This window comes from Berghia stephanieae, chromosome 1 (assembly GCF_034508935.2).
Source record: "Berghia stephanieae isolate SIO BIC M18660-M18661 chromosome 1, UCSD_Bste_1.3, whole genome shotgun sequence".
NCBI lineage: Eukaryota > Metazoa > Mollusca > Gastropoda > Nudibranchia > Aeolidiidae > Berghia > Berghia stephanieae.
Window position 1 is genome coordinate 96,603,600 of NC_088360.1, and position 21,418 is coordinate 96,625,017.

Consider the following 21,418-nt stretch of genomic DNA (forward strand, 5'->3'; position numbering starts at 1 on the left):
TTATTGTCTTATGGAAGAACAAGAAGACACAAATAAAGAAACAGAAGAAACGTATAAGAGTAGAATTGATAAAAATGGTCCTCTCTTAAAAGTGCAATAACAACTACAAACAAGAAAATGCTAAACAAAAAATCTAAAGAGGCAAAGAAAGAATGGATGACGAATGAGATTTTGAATCTTATGAGAGAACGGAAACATTCAAAGGGCACCCCTAGGTACAATGAACTGGACAAATCAGTAAAGAAAAAGTGTATCCAGGCTAAAGAAGACTGGCTTGATGAAAAGTGCCACCGTATTGAGAAGCTATCACATGAGAGAAACCCTGGACCAATGTTTGCTGAAATCAAGAAATTCACATATAAAAACTCTCAATCTGGCGGTTGCATCAAAGATAAATCAGGTAGACTCCTCTTTGAGGTGGAAGAAATCGCCAATAGATGGAAAGAATGCGTGGAGGAGCTATTCAATGCGGACAGAGGTGACAACCATATACAGTCCTTTCTACGGGGACCCACAATCCTAAGATCAGAAGTAGAGAAAGCCCTATACTGCATGAAAACAGGGAAGGCCAATGGAATAGATTGGGTGTCAACAGAAATGCTGCACGCACTGGGTCAATTTGGTGTTGATGTGATAACGGACCTTATGAATGAAATATACGAGTCAACGCACATCCCAGAAGACCTTCGCACTTCTATCTTCATACTGCTACCCAAGAAAGCGGGTGCAATTGAGTGTTCGGACTACAGAACAATGTCTTATGTGTCATCTACTGAAACTCCTCCTGACAATAATCCTGAAAAGAATCTCGTCAAAAGTAGATCGTGAGATTTCAGAACAGCAAACTGGATTAAAAAAGAACAATGGCACCAGGGAGGCAATTTTCGACTTAAAAATCCTGTCAGAAAAATACTTAGAGGTCCAAAAAGACATATATGCCTGTTTTATCGACTACTCAAAGGCATTTGATTCTGTTAGTCATCAGAATCTTATCCAGGACCTTGTGACAATAGGTGTGGAAGAGAATGATGTGGCTCTAATCGCTAATCTGTACTGGCAGCAAAAGGCTCAGATAAAAGTGCAGGCAGATACAACAGATGCAATTGAAATCAAGAAAGGAGTGTGCCAGGGATGTGTTATGTCTCCTTGCTTGTTTAATTTATACACAGAGTCTATTTTTCGGCAAGTAGAAACAGCACAAGGGTTGAAGGTTTGTGGCCACAACATCAACAATTTACGTTACGCTGACGATACTGTCCTGTTGGCGGAAAGTAAGGAAGACCTACAGAAGCTACTTTCAAAAGGGAACGAAGAGAGTAAAGAAAAGGGGCTGTTCATGAATGCGAAGAAGACAAAAACAATCGTGATAACAAAAAAGAAAGAGCCCATAGACATAGATATAGAAATAGAAGAGTGTCCAGTGGAACAAGTAAAGGAGTTCACGTACTTGAGGCAGTTGGTAACATCCGATGCAAAGTCTGACAAAGAGATCAGGAGATGAATAATGCTGGCCAAAATGCGTTCATGAAACAAAAGCCAATCCTCACCAACACAAATATCTCCATCAGAACACGAATGAGATGCACCAAATGCTATGTGTAGTCCATTTTCTTTTATGGTTGTGAAACGTGGACACTAACCGCACAGACAGAACAACATATTGAAGCTTTTGAGATGTGGACGTACAGGAGAATGCTGAAAATACCTTGGACAGCAAGAAAAACAAACATCGAAGTCCTCGACCTAATGGGCCAAAAACAAAAAGAACTTCTTTTGACTGTGAAGCACAAAAAGCTGTCATATTTTGGACATATGCGAAGACATGATAGTCTCGAAAAAAGGATAATGGAGGGAAGAATTGAAGGAAAGAGAGGCAGAGGAAGACAAAGGAAATCCTGGACAGATGGCATCAAGGAAGCTACAGGACGGCGCATGGCAGACTGTAACGAGGCTGCAATGGACCGTGAAGGATGGAAGGCCATGACATCCGACCTCTGGAAAGAAATGGAACCCGTATGATGATGATGAGTGATGATGATGGTGGTTGTAGTAGTAGTAGTAGTAGCAATGATGATGTGGTGGTGGTGGTGGTGGTTGTTGTTGTAGTTGTGGTCGTATTGATATGGTTGTGGTCGTTGTAGTAGCAATGGTAATGGTGATGATGTGGTGGTGGTTGTTGTAGTAGTAGTGGTAGTGATGATTAGTAGTAGTGGTGGTAGTGATGATATGGTGGTGGTAGTGGTGGTTGTTGTTGTGGTTGTGGTAGTGATGATGTGGTTGTGGTTGTGGTAGTGATGATGTGGTTGTGGTTGTTGTAATACGTAGTAGTGGTAGTGATGATGATATGGTGGTGGCTGTTGTAGTAGTGGCCGTGATCATGATGTGGTGGTAGAGGTTTTTGGGGGGAGGGGGGGGGGTACCCTTGGAGCAATATGACCTCACCAGAATTTGACAGAAATTGCCAGTAACCCGGAATTTTTTGCCCCAGACCGGATTTTTTTCCAGTAAAACTGGAGTTTTGGCATCACTGGATTAAGGTCTCAATGAAACCCAAACCGCTTCCTTGTTACAGTTCGTTCTGATAACAGTTAGGTCTGCATTTATAATCAATGGGAGAATCAAGATTTGAATGTCATTTGGTGAGTCGTCTTCCGTGAGTCACTAGTCACACTTTAAAACAATAAGAGATGTGATGGGTGGAGGGAATAACTTTTTTTTTTGTTTGTTTCTTTTTAAAAATCTATTTATTTATATTGTTATCTATGTTTTCTAAGTGCATGCTTATCATTCTATGTGAATGGCTTCATATTCAATATATACAAATATATTAACTTTACAAAATGATATCCAGTCTGCAGTTATAAACAGGTGAAAAAATCCAAATGATTAAAAATAAATAAGTTAAAAATAAACAAATAAATAAATACAAAAATCCATAACCAAATAAATGAATCAATAAACAAATAAATGAATAGACAAATAGATAAATAAATAATAAGCATTATCATTATTTAAATTATCATTGTCATTATTGTTATTGTTATGATTTATTATAATCATTATTATCTCCACAGAAAGGGAAAACCATTTAAAAGAAACCACAATAAGGGCTAAATTTTGAAACAGCAGATAGGCTGGTACTTACATATTGTTGTAGATGTGTGAACACAAATTTCATAATCATAATTCCAGAGGTGTACTGGTTCGCTCCACAGGTTAAGCACTTGTCTTATGACCGAACAGACAGGTTTATTTTATGACTTCTCTGCACAATAGTAATTGGCTGGGTCTGTTAGATCAGTACTTTTATTTTATTTTGTGAAAGACTAGTATCGGATCAAAAGGGTAGCAAGCAATTGTTACTAATTCCGTGGGCTATATGATTATGGAGGACTACTCAACGAATTCCTTACCGTGTAAGTGACAATGCCTATCATTCCAAAGACACTGAAGATGCTGATAACAAAAGACAAAGCATCCTCAATACCTGAAATAGTAAACATTTTCTACTTTATTTTTTTCCTAAACAGCATGTTTAAAAATGTACATTTTTTTAAAAAGCTGATAGGATTTTAAAATTTTAAAAATCCTGTCATCTTTTTCAAAACAATGCCCTTGTATGGAGCACGATTCTCTAGCTACAGGAAGTTGACTGTTTTAAAATTTTTTAATGCTTTCTTTCTTTAAATAAATTTAATGACATGAAACATCTAATGAACACATTAGAACGTGGAATTGCTGTTGATAAACCCATTTCATAGCAATTTTCATACATGAATTAAAGGAACAGAATAGATATTGTCTCTGTGATCGAGATAATTAGTTTACAAAAAAAAATCTCTGTGAATCACCATAAAGTCTGCTTTAAAAAAGCAGATATAATGACAATAAATAATAACTATAAAGCTGAAAAAATAATTGTTTCATTATTCTAAAATGGCTAAGCAGAACCTGAGATCTTTTCCCGTGCTTCTAGATTTTACAAATGGTATAACCATTTTATTGTGTTTGTTATTGACTGAAGGACATTCCTTGATTTGTATTTTGTTCTTTTTTTAAAAAATAATGTATTTACTTTTGCTTCAAACTTTAAAAGTCCACAGCTTTATGCATCCAGGTATTTTACCTAAATACTATTTTTAAAGTGTAAAATTACAAAAAAAATCGGAAAATACACACCAGTGCTTGCCATGTTTTTGAACAAGTCCTCGACTTTGTTCCACTCAGTCCCATTCTTACTGTGTTGTAATTTGGCGGGTACAAATGCCCTGTTAACAAAGAACACTTCTCCATTAAATTCTATTATTCAATAGTATTCAGCAACAACTAAAAAAACTTTTTCTTTTCAAATCCTTCAGATTTAGACATCACACTTTAAATTTTTGTCGTTATAAACATTGCCATTACACAAATATTCGTGGTTTACAAAAAGTGTTACCAGAAGTATGTTTGCAACAAAATTGTTATGGCATACACGAATTTTCATCCATCTGAAAAGAAATTAACAATGTCTGTCCGTAGCAGAAACTTAGGACAATCTGAAAACTTTAAGAAATATGAATTGATTGAATAAAAATTCATAAATATAATTTTTCACAAAATGTAAGAATGACATTTTATTTGATAATAAACCAATACACGTATTTGATTAAGTTTCACAAAGGGAACTGCTACAGCTGTTTATGCCAACCCCATTTTATTCAGTCATTTCAAATATTATGATTTTATATCAGGAAATACCGGGAATTCCATACTTTCTGTGGTCTGTTTCAATAAAGACCTTGAGCATGTATGTTTCATGTTCGTCTATTGTTGTGTGTGTGTATGTGTGTGTGTGTGTAAGTGTGTGTGTGTGTGTGTGTGTGTGTGCACGCGCTTAATAAGTTTATATTTTGTGTATATGTGTTTGCATTTCCAGAGAGCAGGCCAATTCAAAGTTACTCCAATTGGTATTAAAACGAGATATTAAATTTTGATTTAAATAATACTCAACAAAAAAATAGTGACAGATAAGATCTTGAAATGCTGTCTTCCTTCCATATTATGATAGGTACAAAGTCTTGTATTTATTAGAAATGACAAAGAAAGACCAGAATTTGCCTGATGAAGATACATATATTTCCGAATGCTTTGATTGGCGATTTTATCTGTTTGAAATAAGGATGTTCCTGTAGTACCAGGAGAAGTTATTTCCCTCTATCTTTTGAGTGAATGACTGTAGGTCAAGGTCAATTGAATGTGAATAGATGGGATACATAATCCTGAAGGCATGTTGCTGTTGCGAGTTGATCAAAGGAAACCTAAATAATATAATATAATATAATATAATAATAAGTATAATACAGAACTAGCTGTTGTGTTTACGACACTTGCGGCACTATGAAGTCATTTTGGTGTAAGAAGACAATAAAATAGTAAAAAATATGAAATAATTCTAACAAAAAAAAAAAATTAATAAATAAGATAAAGGAAGTAGATCCCATATATCCCTGTAATTAGTCTGAAACCATCTAAAAGTTACACTCTGCCATTGTCACAATAACTCTACTAAAAAGGATATACTGAGGTGAAATATATAAAAAAAAAAATCTCAAAGAACCAAAAAAATGGCAGAATAAATGATGGAAAAATGATTTACATGGAAAAAAAATATCCCTCACAGAAAATAAATCCACTTACTAATTCTCGCTCCAGAAAAACTCCCCACATTGTCCAAATGAAACAAATTATGGTCTCATTTGAAAAAAAAAAAAAAGACATGAACTACATGAAAAGGATAAATGATTTAGGAGTATGGAAGAGAGATAGGAGGGCTGTGGACCGGTGAAGAATCCACTAGTCCAGGAGGGCAAATATTCCCCTTTCCCTTATGGGAATTCAACATAATACTTCGCTCAAATAATTTAATCTATACAATATAAAGAATAGAGAAAGGAAAAATAAAAATAGCACAACAACAACACAATGTAGAATCCTTACCCAACCAAGAGCAGCGTTGCAGCAATCAAAACAGTCACTATTGAAAATTTGAGAGCGGAGCAGCACCTCTGTAAAAGATCAAGACACTGTGTTTTAGGTGGGATAAATTATCTTGAATGCAAATGCAAATTTCAAATAAATAATGGAAATCCAATATTATGACTTTGTTAGGGAAAACAATAAATTGACAAATCAAGGAATGTGTCTAAAAAACTTTAACTAAATTTCCCAAACAAATCCACAGAATTATTTTTCCATTTCATTGCTGAATATGATTGTTCTTTGAAAAAAATTGAAATATATCATAAATTGTTTTTTAAAAATTGAAATTAACTTTTAAAACAAAAATTTAAGGAAATGCAAACAATCGTTTGGCCCCTTGAATCTAAAAGAAAAAAAAGTTGAAACAGAATGACAAAAGTTTATATGTCTAAAATATCAGCTCCATGGTTTAAGATTTTTAAAAAGCATAGGGGACACCATGTGAGATTCACTTATCAGTATAATCTTCAAGAGTTTTTCATATGTGCATTTTCACATATCACTATCTAATGATATCCTACACAAAAATATTTCTATAAGATAACGATATATAAGAAACCACATACCGATTTACATGTTGAGTTCTCATCCTTTTCCTCATAGAAGAAGTACATAAATGGCAACAATAGGAACAAACAAAAGGACACAATGCCATAGAGGACTGAAACAAAAATTAATTGATAATACACAAGATTTTTTTTATCATCATTAATCTCTTTCTTCTTCTCCATCATCTACTCCTCTTTGTTTGGTTCTTCATATCAGACAAAAAGATTTTTGTCTAGTCTTATTATAAATAATCTCTGAAAGCTCCACTAGATATCTGATCCAAGCATGTAGCATGTCAAATTTTATTTTTTATTTTTTTCTCTGCATTATATGACAGAGTAAAGTAGACAATGATTGATTTTTATACAGTGCAGAGTGGAAATGACAATGCTTATAACAACACGAAATCAAAGTACCATTCTTTTTTTAAAAAACTAAATAACATTTGTAAATATTGATCTCGTAAATCTACATTAATTTCATCAAAAGACTGTTATACTGATGTAATGATATGTCGAAATCGGCAATATTCGGTTAAACAACAACAACAAATCTTTTATATTTGGCTAAAGATATCCTGCTCTGATACAAAATACAACAGCCAATGAAAATACAGATATACTGAAGTGAGGTAAAATAACAGCCAAAGAAATTACGAGATTATTGTCAAATGACAAACTCTGAAGGAGACCAATATAACCAAACTACTTTCCGTGTACTGGCTTCCACAAGACCGAAGAAACAACCTCTCCTCCCGAGCAATGTAAGCCATGATGTCATGAGCTAGGAAACCTTTTTGAGTGATTCAATACTATCCTGCCACTTGACAAATCATTATTTATAAGAGGCACGTTCCTTAGGTGGAGCAAAGCAAAATGAAAAGCTAAAAGGTGGAGTGGTGAGTTTTACAAGTATTCACTAAAATTCTACAGACATAGTACTTAAATGGAAACTATACTAGGAAACACTTTTGCAACTCACAGCAGAACCTAAGCTGTCTGTCTGTCTCGCCTTGTCCCACCTAAGGAATGCACCGCAGAACTTTGATGTCAGCAGTGAATGTTGCCAATCGGAATCAAAAACGGAGGACACAACATCATAACTAATTTCAAGTCATGCCACCATAGAAGCTACCAAGACTCTACATTGCTTTATACAGCAACATCCTGAGGGTGCTTCCTTATTTGAGTTCATTGCCACTTGTGAAATCAACTCATCCTCTGTCATCTGAGTTAAAAACAAATCACAGGCGTTTATCGCTTTCAGTTTAGTTCGCCAGGTAAATCTAGCCAGTCTAGTGATGATGAGTCATAGCTTTACACTGAGAGAGGGAGACAATTTTTTCGCCGTTTTGATCGATTTTTTCTGAATTTCAAACTAATGTAGTATTGCCGTTATTAAGTGTAGCAAAAATATTTTTATACTACCGAACAGTTTATTAACAGAGTCTTTATTGATTATTTAATCATAATTATGATGGTGTTAAAAAGCAAGAGGGATAACCCATGAAATTGATACATAAATTTAAGTGAATTAAAATTTTTAAGAGAACATTTTAACATGTTCAACAGTTAAGATTTTAAAACAAAAGTAATGGAAATGATGTTGAATATCTGTAGAATGTAGACATATAAATTTTATACCAGTAGATTAAGGCGTTTTTGAGATATCAGGTCACCTGTACGTAAAAGTATTTTGAGTAAGGTAAAATTGAAATCCAATCACAGCATTGTATTAATAGAAATTTTTTAATAAACCAGTAACATAGTCAAATGTGATTCACTTATATTTATCCCAGAATCAACGAATTATAAGAATTCCATTAAAAATTGTTATATAAGGACATTCATTTAAAGACCATCAAAACCACTAAGAAAATCTTAAAGAGTTCTTATAATTTTCATAACCTTATTTTTGAGATATCCATGCCCATTACTTTTTTTATGTACTTGACTTGCACCTCTTTTAATTTGTGTGCCATATAGACTGCATATAGCACATCACTGGTGAAAGATAAGGATCATATTCACCTCATTAAGTATTGTTTCTTGTTCAGAGTTTTCTCACAGAACCAAAGGTATCAATACCTGCATCGCATTTCTTTAAATTATGTATCAGTGAGATACATTTCTCGCAAATTGAAATATTTAAATATATCAGAATTTCACGTTTATATTTATAGTCAATTGTAGATAAAGTCTAGAGTGTTTTAATCCTCTCAGCACGGCTCTGTACTCTTTCACAACAAATTCGACATATTTCATTTGTACTGGTGTGATGACCGTCTTCAGTGTGTCTCTCCATAACCTGAACAGAACTTAAATAAGTAAATTTAAGAAATATCTAAAATTTCCGCTTAAATTCAATTAAATCAAACTAAATAAATGTCTCTTATCATCACTATCTAGTTTTATTATTGGGTTTCTAAAATATAATGAAATATTCTCCTCTTTGTTGGTAACAAAAATAATTATTGAGATTCCTTTCCACACCCTCTATTCTTAAATCCCTGAATCTACATAATAAAGTATATATCATATGAAAGATAATTTTATCTACTTTTCTCTGATCCCTCACACTTGATGGTAAAAAGTGTTGGTTTGATATTTTGAATTTTTAAATATTTCTTAAACTTATAATTTTAATATTTATTTCATAAAAAACTCTGATTATTCAAAAGAGCAAAACACAAGCTTATCATTTAATGATGTAAATAAAAATAATTGCGTCTTGTAGAGGAAAAGCTGGTCTTTGAATCCATATATGTTTGAAAATTATGAAGAAGATGCTGCGTCCACAATGGGCTGAGAAATTTGAGTATTTTGATGAGATTTCTACTACTCTCTGCCTGAGAGAAATTCAAAGCGATGAGATTTACCTGCAGGCATAATTTATTGCCAATGCACCCCGTCTTGACAGCTTTTATCACTGTTGCTGATGGTGGGTTGTTTACATTACTCGACAGTAGCCAGTGAGGGAAGAAGTAACTAAAGTGAAAGTTTGGGCCCTATTTAAACGGCTGTGAAATCGTCATGAAAATTGTTTATTGCCTTGGCTTTTCTTGCGTGGCCACTAAACAAAACTTTAGCTTTAGTGTAGCAGTTTACAAGCGTCTATTGTTGAACTGTTTGCCATGCATCATGGCCATTGACCTATGACCATGAACGTGACGATGGCAGTAGTAGATGACACTGACAAGGGATTACAGGCAAATTCTAATGTTCAAATCTCTGTGATGACAATAATGAATCGTTCGACCACACAACTGTCGCGATGGACACTATCAGGGGGTACGGGTACATTCTATTATTCATACCTCTCTGTTGACCGTCCCATTTGACTAATTTATATTTAATGAACCAACATTTTAGATGATTGAAGGCAATGAAAAAGCTGTTTTATGGGATGGTCATTGTCAAATTTTATCCCCACTAAGCAGCTGGGAATTGGAAAAGGTAGAACTTTTTATATATAAAAAATTCCGTTCCCAAGGAATCATCCCAATAAAGCGGCTTCCCCAATACCGGCTTGGACTTTATCAACATTTTGATGCTGTCCCCGTTGAGGTCAATATAATAATAATATTCATCCTTGACACAGGTGTTAACTTCGTCATAGTATTATCTAATAAATTCATAGTCTGAAATTTTTGATAAATAAATACAGATATCCATCCTTACCATAGTATCCAATAAGCACTGAGTCGACTGTCTCGTCTCTCACAGAAGAGCTATTAGCCCAATCCTTGGAAAATAATAAAATTAATTCAACAAATACAGTCAATTTGGAATTTTTTACAAAATTGAGTGCAAATTGCAAATCATTAAGAAGGTATTATAAATTTGTTAAAAACATTTAAAAATCATTTATTTGAAGAAGTAACAGAATGATACAAGTCAACTTATTTTGAATTTTCATACAATCTAAAACAGAGAACAATATATATATAATTCCACAAATCATTATCGGTTACTTAATAAGAATAATCATACAAATACAATGGTCGAATATAGCTCAATAAGAATTGGAAGTTTGAAGTATTATCGATCTCTATATTAATATTATTCATCACTGTTCTGAAAAAATTATGGAATGAAAAGAAAATTGGACATAACATGTCTTCTAAAATTATTTTCATGTGCCTCCTGGCACAAAGTGAATTGGTAATAGGTAGCTTAAACTAAAAGGAATGCCCCCATAGACAATTAAGAAACAAATAGGTGGGTGAGAATCCCACGCCCAAGCCAAAAAATGTTATCCATGATTATCCATCACTTGAAACTAAGTTTATTATGTCAATGAGATTTTTCAAATTTGTCACGTCAATAGTAGGAGAAATAATGATTGATAACTTATTTTCACTTTTATATTTTTTAAATATATCATACAACACAAAAAAGCAGTAACCTTAAAGCTACCATCCGAATTCTTCATGAAGGACACAAGGAATATGTCAACTGGTACAATGGCCGAAGTGAGCAGTGTTATCGTCAAGGCAAAGATACATGTCAGAGTTGATGAAAGCTCACTGTCATACTTGCTCATGAAATAACGTATGTAAAATCCAGAGAAAAGGATGCTTAGCTGAAAGAAATAAAAATAAAAGAGCATATCATTAAAGTTGTTATCTTTTTTTTTTAATTGGATTGAGGCTGAGGGTCAAAATTGCTCTGTACAGCCCCGGTTAAATTTAAACCTTTGTGACAATGGGGAGAAATACTGGCAAATCCAAATATTATCAAACTGTTTTTTTTTTGGGGGGGGGGTTTTTCAGATTGAAGCTAGAGTAACTTACAAACCGTTTTTCTTATTAGGGGTGATTCTATCAAATGACTCAAATGATTATTTAAAAATCTGCTGAGGCATAATGATTCTTGAATTTGAATTTGATGAATGAAATGCATTGTGATCATAATCATTCATTCATCATTGAGCAACTCTTCTTAGTCTTGATAAAAACGTTATCAACTGAGTAGACCGAAAAAGATATAATGTGAAATGGACTGCAAAAACATAAACAAAATATTTAGGGTACCAGGCCAATCTCATTGAGACAATTACCACAATAACAACAATAAAGGGTATCCATCCAGCAGCTATAACGCTTCCAGGAATCGCCATTTTCGATGTTTAATGTTTTCTTTTAGAACGATCACGTGACAATAGGTTTGTCCTCGGAACGAAAACAACAACAAAGGCAATCCACCAAAGTAATTCCCAACACAAGAGAGTGCCAACCGAAAGCAAAACACAACAAACAACCTAGCAGAGACACTAATTTCCTGACTAAGGGTACTGTGGGGCATTGTCAAAATGTTGTCATACAAAGAAAAACATCAACGTTTTATGAGCGGACATACTGGAACATCATTCCATGAGCTTGTCTTGCTTTTCAGTGCCGTGTGTTTGTCTGTGTCGTTAAGAGACGCATTTTTATTGTGGACATGCCATCGCTACAGCGGTTGGCTCAGCAGGTATGCTTCCACTTCCTCTAAAGCGAAAGTAGAGTATGGGTCCTGTGCCTGTAGATGTGAAAAAAATTATGTTTAAAAGAACGCACACACATGCACAAACTCATAAATATCTTATCTAATTTTATATTCTACACTATATACAACAGCAGGATTACCCAATAGCCAATAGGGTCTAAGTGCCTGCTCCACTCACTTATCCCTGAATTAAACTTAAACATTCACCCCAAATACCGGAGCATACTCAATTGTCTCTATGTTATATGTCCCTATGTTTGTGTTGAGAATATTGGCTATTAAGCTTAATTGCTGGCCAACTAACTTCGCGGAGGTTGTGTGTGTTGGACTCGCGATCTCAAGTAGTCGGGAAAAGAGGGCTCTAACTTTAATAATGACTATGGTTAGAGTTAGAGACGATCTTTTTTGGGTTCGTGGATAGCTCATGCGGTAGAGTCACGATCTTCCCGGCCAGGCGGGGTTGTCGTACCAGTAAGGTAGCGGGTTCAAATCCCCATCGCCGCCGCGAAATTTTTATTCTCTATTGTCTTCTGGCACTTTCCTACTCACTTCATTTCTTGTTGGCATGGCTTTTTGCAACAAACGAAGCCGAAGAGTGTGGTTGTCGCTTTTTTTTTTCTTTGCGCTTGGGACCACCTCAAACACGGACGGATTTATAAATGCTTTACTATGTTCTTACTTTTTCTTTGAAAATCTGTTTAAAACATGGAGATAAATTCCCTATATCTTCCACGGGATTTTGGGATTTTCTCTGAAATTTTCCGCTTATTTTGCCGTGTCAAACATTTTCCTCTGATAAAAGCTCAGGTCAAGTGGGGGATCCATGAAAATAAGCACCAACATGTCTTATGTCATATTTTGACACCTGTGCTCAGTTGTATGAATTTTGGTGACACTCCCATTTTTATGGCTTCAGTCTAGACAAACTGGCGCCAGATATCAAAAGTGAGACAAGGCATCTGCTGTGCTAAAATTTTAATTCATTTATCTTCATTTTATTGACCTTTCTTAGGTTCTATGTTTTTATTGTCACATGGTAGACTGACATTAATTATAGATGGTACTTGCTTGTCATTAACTACTATAAGCAATGTTGATGATATATTTGAGAGAGAGAGAGAGAGAGAGAGAGAGAGAGAGAGAGAGGGGGGGGGGGGATAGTAAGGTCTTTCTGTTGTTTCATTGAAAAGTTAGATCAACCTAGTTTTGTTTCTTATTTTATCTCTTTCCTTTATTTTAAATATAATAACTTTGAAACGCACCCTTCCTCTCCCATTCTCCCACCTTCTCTCTGTCTCTCCCTTTATCTATCTTTCTTCCTCTCTCGCCCCCCTCGATATTTTTGTTTTAAAAAAAAAAATATCTTATAGGGTAGGTAGGGGGTCAATAATAACACTATTTCCGTTTAGTATTCTTCAATGACACCTCTGCCCCCCCCCCCCCCCTTCCCATCCCCCTATCTTTTGCTTGATTTATATAGTTTTGATCTTGGTTTACATTTCATCTCATTACTACATCTCATTGTCGCCCTCTCTCTCTCTCTCTCTCTCTCTCTCTCTCTCTCTCTCTCTCTCTCTCTCTCTCTGTCTCTCTCTCTCTATCTATCTCTCTCTCTATCTATCTATCTTTCTCTATCTCTCTCTCTCTCTCTCTCTCTCTCTCTCTCTCTCTTCCATTGCACGCACGCATGCACACACACACACACACACGCACATACACACACACACACACACACACACATTTTTACCTATAATGTTTTAACTATTATGACAATCTAATACATATAACATATTTTGTGTTAACTTGTAGAAGGCCAAAGTCCGAAACGTTTGTTTTGTGTTGTTCCCTTATATATGAGTCACACTTACTCACTTTATCTCTCTCTTCATTTCATTGAAAACAATGATTTATACCAATTTTTTTCTTCTCCCCAGGTTCATTACAGACTTTGGATTTATTGTAGTGCCTTCATTATTGATCATGACGTTATTCAGTAACAGCACATTTTTCATGTACAATTTCTTGACACTTTTTACATTTATTCTATTTATTGTTTATATCTTTAAAAAAAGATGGGTAACTAAAGCATCAAGTTTTGGCGTTATAAAAATGGACCAACGAAGAACCTTTATAACAAAGTTTAGGTCTATAGTGAATTTATTAACAGCATTGGCTATTCTCGGTGTAGATTTTCAAGTATTTCCTCGAAAACTGGCAAAAACAGAGGAATTTGGCTATGGTATGATGGATTTTGGTGTTGGTTTTTTTGTAATATCAAATGCAATTGTGTCACCTGAAGCTCGTGGAAAAGAAAATTCTTTGCCAAAATCAACTCAAATGAAGAAAGCAATTGTTGGTTCATTACCTCTTTTCATTCTTGGATTATTGAGACTTATTTCTGTGAAAGGATCTGATTACCACGAACACGTGACAGAGTATGGCGTCCACTGGAACTTTTTCTTTACTTTGGCAGCTTTGAAAGTAAGTGGTTAAAGACAGATAAAGTAATATGGGATTGCTGGTGTCATGTTACTAATGTTTGTTGTTGGAGGGTATTTTTGTTTGCATCTTTGGTTTGTTTTTTTGGGGTTTTTTGTTTTTTTTGAGACGATTGGTTCATACTTTATTCCTTCTAACAGACATTAAGTTTACTATTGTCTATTCCACAACTTGTGTGCATGCGTTGACGTTGATATCTTCACAACCTTCTGATGGATTTTAATGATAATTGGCTCGAACACTAGAATTATTAGTGATGTTAAGACAATTTTTTTTGCATCAGTTGCAATACCATACTTTGGGATTTTTCTTCTTTACAATATATAAAAAACGAAGGGTCTGGGATGAGTGAACAGTTGAATGGTTTACTATAACTATAAGAATATTATTCACAGTGATTATGATCACTGAACTTGCCCACAGGTGGGACCAGGGGTTTCCATTTATCGAGATTCATGTGCACTACTCACTAACATTCCACCCTGGGTTCAAAATGACATAGAAAATTGTACACTTTGTACTCACTTGACTTAAACAATTGTTACAATTTAATAGTTGAAAGTCAGTGGAGTATCTTGCTGTTGTGATTTTTACATTCTTAAAAACTGAAAACAATATGGATGAAGCTTACAAATTTGTCACAATTAGGAAAATTTACAAGTGTTTCTCCAGAGAGGCGAAGTGCGGAATTCTTTTTCATGGCATGCGGCAAATAGCAATACTATTAACAGATGGCACATTCAGGAGCTCAGGGGGTAGGAGGTCAAATTAATAATTATGTCATCTTAATTATTCATCTCTTGTATTTGAAAACTTTGGTTACTGTGAAAGGTTATACTTCATAAAACTTGCATGGAATCTGTTTGTGTTAAAAAAAAGTTTAGATTCTGTGATATTTCACATTACATTCAAAACACTCCTGAGTGAACATAATTCAAGAATGGTGATACATAGCATACTTGATGGTGACCAGTGGGTTTTCATGACATGTCTTGTCCGACCTTTATGAGTTGTCTTGCTCAACAGTTGGTCAGGTGTTATGTCTTTGTGAAGTGCATTTCTCCTCATCCTATCTGAGATGGGCATAAAAATTTGGAGGATCCCCCTGGTTTTAGGGGCAGCGTGGCTCAGTCTTTGCTTCATACCCAAAAGGTACAGAGTTCGATCACCCGCCGCTGTGCTGTGTGACCTTGAGCAAGTCACCTCGCTCTAGAAGTTGTGGCGCTGCACTGCAGCTGATGCCTGTGTTTTTCCAGTCTTCCCTTGGAATAGACCCTAGAGACAAATTTCCCCCTATGGGATGAATAAAGGGAATTTAATTTAATTTTGACATGTCTTTGTCCGGATAATGTATAAGCACCTAACGGGCTGCTTGTGTTGTCCAACATATCATTATATGGTCATTGTCCACCAAGGAAGAGATATATTATAAATGTTGTGAGTTTTCAACACTGTTAAGTACTTTATTAATACTATCTATTATTACTATTTGAAACAAACCAGAATTATTTGCTAAGTTATGCCATTGAATGCAACTTTGTTATGATTATTTTCCCCATGGGAATGAGAATCAACACATCAATACTGTAAACATTTTAAAGTTTGAGTCCTATTTTATTGCAAACGATGCAAAGATCAAAGGAATTCGGCATTGTGAGTAAACTGTTTGGTCTACCAATATCAGATTTCAAAATTTGAAATGTCACTTAGAATATATGCCCACATGCAAAAAATCAGGGCATCACATTAATTTACTTTGGAGGAATTTTCAATATTCTGTGCGCACCAGACTTGAAAAGGACTACAGTACCCTTTTGTGTTGGTTTCGATTGTTTTTGCAAGGTAGAACTGATGAGCATTTTATTTAAATGCATACTATCTACAAATGGGAAATGAAGATGAGAAAAAAAACCTTAGCTGAATTTTCATATATACAGTTTGGATAAAGTTAAAGTGTATGGTAATGACATGGTTTTGACATTTTGAATCGTGTAAATGTATATCTTTTCTCAGTGCCAGATTACGAAAATAAGATTTTTGTTTAGTTTTCAAGGTATTTTAAGCTCTGTTCCTCTTTTCATATTAGGGGGTCCTGGGAGCTCAGTCGGTAGGGCAAAGGTACTGACTTCAATCCGGGGTGAAGTCGAGATTTTTTTTTCTGCCCAGCAGTGATTTTGTAGCAGGCAATCACCATTAACCATTTCACGCTATAGAAACTGAGATAATCTCAGGCTACATGGCTCTACGGGTTCTGAAGGACTACTACTCCTCCTCCTTTATTCAATTGGCCTATTTAAAAAAAACACATTTACGTTAAAATGGGAGAAAAAAAAATTGTACCTTAGTCATTACTTTTTAAAAAATTAAAAGTTTAGGACTCTGGTTTATGCAAATGATCACGAATTAATTTACTCTTGTACTAATATGTCATGATATGAAGTTTTTGTTTCTTATCTGTTTCAGGTGTTTTCTACTATGTTGTTTTGTACGATACCTTACATAAAGCCAGGGATCACTGGCATAATTCTCTTGGTGGGCCATCAGTATTGCATGTCTGCTGGTTTATCAAATTATGTCATCAACGGCCTGGATGGGATGGGTGGACGCACTTCTCTCATAGACGCCAACAGAGAAGGAATATTTTCACTCCCAGGATATATAGCACTGTACATGATGGGTGTTCAGCTTGGAAGATTTCTGTTTATACACAGGTACAGGTAGCCCACAAAAAAACATTTCATATATAACAGGATCAGCTATAACAAGGATCTGGTTTTAATTAATTTATTTTTTAATTTCCTCATTTTTCCATTGACTGCATATGACAATAAACAAGGAGGTTATCACAAAGAAAAAACCCTTGGATTTCAACAAAAACAAAATGATGACTAGTGGCGAGACATTATTGAGACAATGGCCATGAGGAGGAGGGGGGGGGGGGGGGGCGGACTTGGGCGACGTCAGGAAATAATCAGTTAAACTGAACGTTTTGGGTGCGATGTTTGCTGAGCAACATATCAAAGGGTGTTATCTTTTTATTTTTAACAACTTTATAAGTACTTACAAGGTTATATCCCTCATATAATAATGTTATATGTGACACCTCAGATTGACTTCCCGTCTCATGACTTCATTTTAACCAAGGTATACTGTAGAAAAAACGGCAAAGATAACAGTAGGGATTTGAATGAAGCAATTATTCTATCGGGCTCCTTACTATTTTTCTTAAACCAAACAAAGACACAAAAATAAGAAGAAAGAAAAATTGGGTGATTCTGTGGAATTCACTTATGTTATTATTTATCAGTGGTTAACAGGCTGAAATCATTGGCAAATGCATTCACTAGATATTAAAGTTAAAGCAAACTTCCCTGTATGCTCATATTGCACGAGGATGCACAACTAGTAGGTCTCTAAATCTACCTGTTCTCACCCCATCCCTCTATGTTAAATTAGATTAAGTGGCAAATATTGACCAACCAGCTCTCTCTATAAATCACTTTCAAATTATTGCAGGGCCAACTTATGGGAATGGTCGAGAGCAGCTGTTTACTTGTTTGTCATGGTAATTGGAATGGTGTTTCTCAATCAAGTGCTGCATTTCAAGGTACAGATGGTCTCCAGGAGATTTATGAATGCTGCTTACGTCATCAGTACTGTAAGTGATTTCATTTTTCACCTTTTATGTTTGAGATGAAAAGATTTGTTGGTGATTTTAGTTTAAATGACTTGTTTAAAAGGGTCAACTATCATTTTTTATTTCCATGGTGATTAAATGCTCTGGAATGAATACACCCTTGGCACATATGAAGTGTGAGAGGACTGACAGTGTAGTTATTGTATTGTGGTGAGTCATTGGTTTAATGTTTGAAAGCATAGAAGTTGAAATTAATGGAGAAGATTTAATCTTTCATTTAACATTGTGTTGTAACCTTCTATGTGACCCTCCGAAATGCATTTACATAATTTAGATGATTTGAATTTGAACTGGGCTTTTAAATGATTATAAATAGAACTTCACCAATATTTTTTTTAACTTTTCATTTCTCACTTCCGACTAATAGGTTCTGAATAACTGTGGGGAAAGAATTGAAAAACACCGACATAGAAATGATTGCTGTTGACAGTAGATAAGCAGGTGCTTTCAAAATCTTCTTCATTCTCAGAGTCAGTAACAAATATAGAATAACTTAGCTTTGCCAATGTTACACATATATGTTGCTTGATTGCAAGGAAAAGAGAGTTATTATTAGGATTTTTCATTACTAGTTATAAATTGTTTTTGGTTGTTGTTTTGTTTTGTTTATTTTATCCATGTGCATACTCTACTTTGAATATTTACTTTACCAGCCTTTACTTTATATTTCACTCTTTACACGTTGCAGATGATCTTCAGCTACATTGCCTTAATCATCTGTTTGGTCGGAGACATTGTAAAAACCTATTGCATTTCCATAAGTGAGACAACATTTCCTCAGGGTAAAAACAATTCAAATTCAACTGGCACAATGAAAAAAGGACAAATTCATTCAGCAACAAATTCCTCTAAAATTGACGTTGATGAAAAACCAAAGAAAGAAACAAGGATTAGCAATGCAAAAGAATCATGCCTAATTGAAGCCATTAATTTTAATTCTTTATTATTTTTCTTGGTTGCCAATCTCATGAATGGATTCGTAAATATGTCAATGTCAACTATTAGCGCCAACACTTTGACAGCCATGGCAGTATTAGGTACTTACTCATTTTTACTTTGTCTTTTGTTTTGTGTATTGTATTCAAATAATGTCAAAATCAAGTTTTGGTGACATAGTCGATTTCCTAGTAATATAAGATAATTGAAAAAAATATTAGGAAAGTTTGTGACTTAGTGACATAAAAAAAAACACCTGAGCTCTTATATATTCACACTTAAGTTACTCAAAATGCTGTACAAGAGGTCTCAAGCCAACAGCAACACGTAGATTGGAGAACGACATATGGAATATGACGTCTGAAAGGTGCTATTACAATTTATTTTTTTTAACATTCAATGGCCAGATACAAATTACTGATTTTATTCCTGAGTTTGGTGAGAAAATGTGAGTAAAGAACTTTTCAGAAGACTCAACTTTGAACCCACAGTGGGACTCGAACCAGAGACCTATGGATCAAGAGCCGAGTGTTATAAGTATAATCATTAGTGGCAGTAGCAGCAGCAGAAGGAACAGTAGTATTTTTAGTAGTAGTAGTATTAGCAGGAGTAGTAGTAGTAATGATACTGATTTGTAATAAAAGGAAGGGACGATGGTCGGGGGGGGGGGGGGGGGGGGGGGGGGGGGTGAAGGGCAAGAGACAAAGGTAGTATAATATTTAGATATTTTCAATGTTGTTTAGTCGTGTGACAGAACTGAACAAACGTAGAAACAAAATAGAAAATACAGGGAGGCAGAACTGATACTAAAACTGAACATCCTTTCACCTCACGGCATGAACTCGAGACTGGACCTCATTTAAATATTAACTACCTTTGTCTCTTGCCCCTCCCCTCCCCCCCCCCTCCCCCATCCATCGTCTTTTCCTTTTATTACAAATCAGTATCATTACTTCTATTACTACTACTATTGCTAAAACTAAAAGTACTACTGTTCCTTCTGCTGCTGCTACTGCCGCTAATGATTATACTTAATAATTTTTGTATTTATTTCCAATTCCATTGTATTTATTTTCCAACAATAGGCTACATGTTTTTATATTTCACTTTCTAAACTACATTACACAGTTCCTCTCCGCTTCCCCTCTTTTCACTTAATTAATTGCGCACCTTTTAGAAATATCTATTATTCTATTTTAATTCGTGCTTCCTTACAAATAGGAGCATACTAATTCCTGCCAACCAATGTTTTGTTTATTCATTGTAACAAGAACACCGCCACTACCACATTATCTCATTCATCTGTAGTGTTTCATTCATCCTGTTTTGCTGATAAAGGGGAAACCTGAAACGTTCATTTGATCTGTTCTTGTAATAAAATTGAAGCTTACATTCAATTTCATATTATTTATTACTCTGAATGATAGAATTTAGAACTGCTCATAAAAAATGGCCAACTAAAAACAATAACAAGAAGTGAGTGGCATAACTTTCATTCTATCTATTGTTTTGACCGCTATTCCAACATATAAAATTATAAGACCATAAATATCCATAATTGCCCCCATTGGACACAGCATGACTGATATCAGTTACCCTCCACTGACCTCAGACAGGTTGCTAACAGGGAATGTTAATGGACCCTTGAGTTCCATCCACTGATAAACTTCTTTTGCTGTGGTTTCATATGAACGAGCATTGATTCTACACAGTGTAGCAAACATGTGTTCTGATTGGCCGGTAACAAAGCGATCTCATTGAGAGGAAAATAAAGTTTTTTATTGGTTAAGAGTACGAGATGACGATCAAGAATCTGTATCAACTGCCAGTTATTGCTTTATCGATGTCACTAAACCGGGGGTTTACTAAATTATATGTCACTATTTGGGGGGGGGGTGATTACTAATGACATATATAGCAAAAAATTCGGGAGAGGACAATGTCGCTATCCAGGGGTTGTCGTTATTCAGAGGTTGCACCATGGGTGCAAGAGTGCCGGCCGATTGGATTACCGAAAAAAACGTCGCCGGCTTTTTGCAATTTGGATTTGATCGATTTTTTTATTTTTTTTTAAATTGTGCAACTTGTTACAAGAAACTTTAACAAATTACTGCATTACAACCTTTGGATTAAACATACAACTATTGTGGACTACTATTATGAAGACTAGATGAATCTTGCAGGCTTTTTCAGATTATATGTCTGGTCATAAGTCGACTTGCAGGCT

General features: G+C 35.0%; 2 protein-coding genes across 3 annotated transcripts in view; one reads left to right on the forward strand and one right to left on the reverse strand.

The window, feature by feature from the left end:
• The window catches only part of LOC144962464 (putative lysosomal cobalamin transporter), a 30,348-nt gene extending 18,574 nt beyond the window's left edge, over nucleotides 1-11,774 (reverse strand). Inside the window, exons 1-7 of one of the 2 annotated variants that reach the window (XM_078895428.1) lie at nucleotides 11,632-11,774; nucleotides 10,978-11,154; nucleotides 10,251-10,314; nucleotides 6,588-6,682; nucleotides 5,980-6,047; nucleotides 4,180-4,268; nucleotides 3,414-3,487 (exon numbers count right to left, since the gene is read on the reverse strand). In XM_078895428.1, coding sequence (XP_078751554.1) covers nucleotides 3,414-3,487; nucleotides 4,180-4,268; nucleotides 5,980-6,047; nucleotides 6,588-6,682; nucleotides 10,251-10,314; nucleotides 10,978-11,154; nucleotides 11,632-11,691 — 627 coding nt within the window. In that variant the 5' untranslated portion in view covers nucleotides 11,692-11,774. The remainder of the gene's footprint in view (nucleotides 1-3,413; nucleotides 3,488-4,179; nucleotides 4,269-5,979; nucleotides 6,048-6,587; nucleotides 6,683-10,250; nucleotides 10,315-10,977; nucleotides 11,155-11,631) is intronic. The other variant, XM_078895429.1, reaches the window with a different exon arrangement.
• A 36-nt stretch (nucleotides 11,775-11,810) lies between these two features.
• On the forward strand, nucleotides 11,811-19,824 carry LOC144962467 (glucosaminyl-phosphatidylinositol-acyltransferase PIGW-like). Its single transcript, XM_078895431.1, has 5 exons — nucleotides 11,811-12,044; nucleotides 13,994-14,540; nucleotides 17,022-17,269; nucleotides 18,075-18,216; nucleotides 18,944-19,824. The coding sequence occupies exons 1-5, from the start codon at nucleotides 11,884-11,886 to the stop codon at nucleotides 19,364-19,366; spliced, it is 1,521 nt and encodes a 506-aa protein (XP_078751557.1). The 5' UTR covers nucleotides 11,811-11,883; the 3' UTR covers nucleotides 19,367-19,824.
• Nucleotides 19,825-21,418: the final 1,594 nt, after the last annotated feature.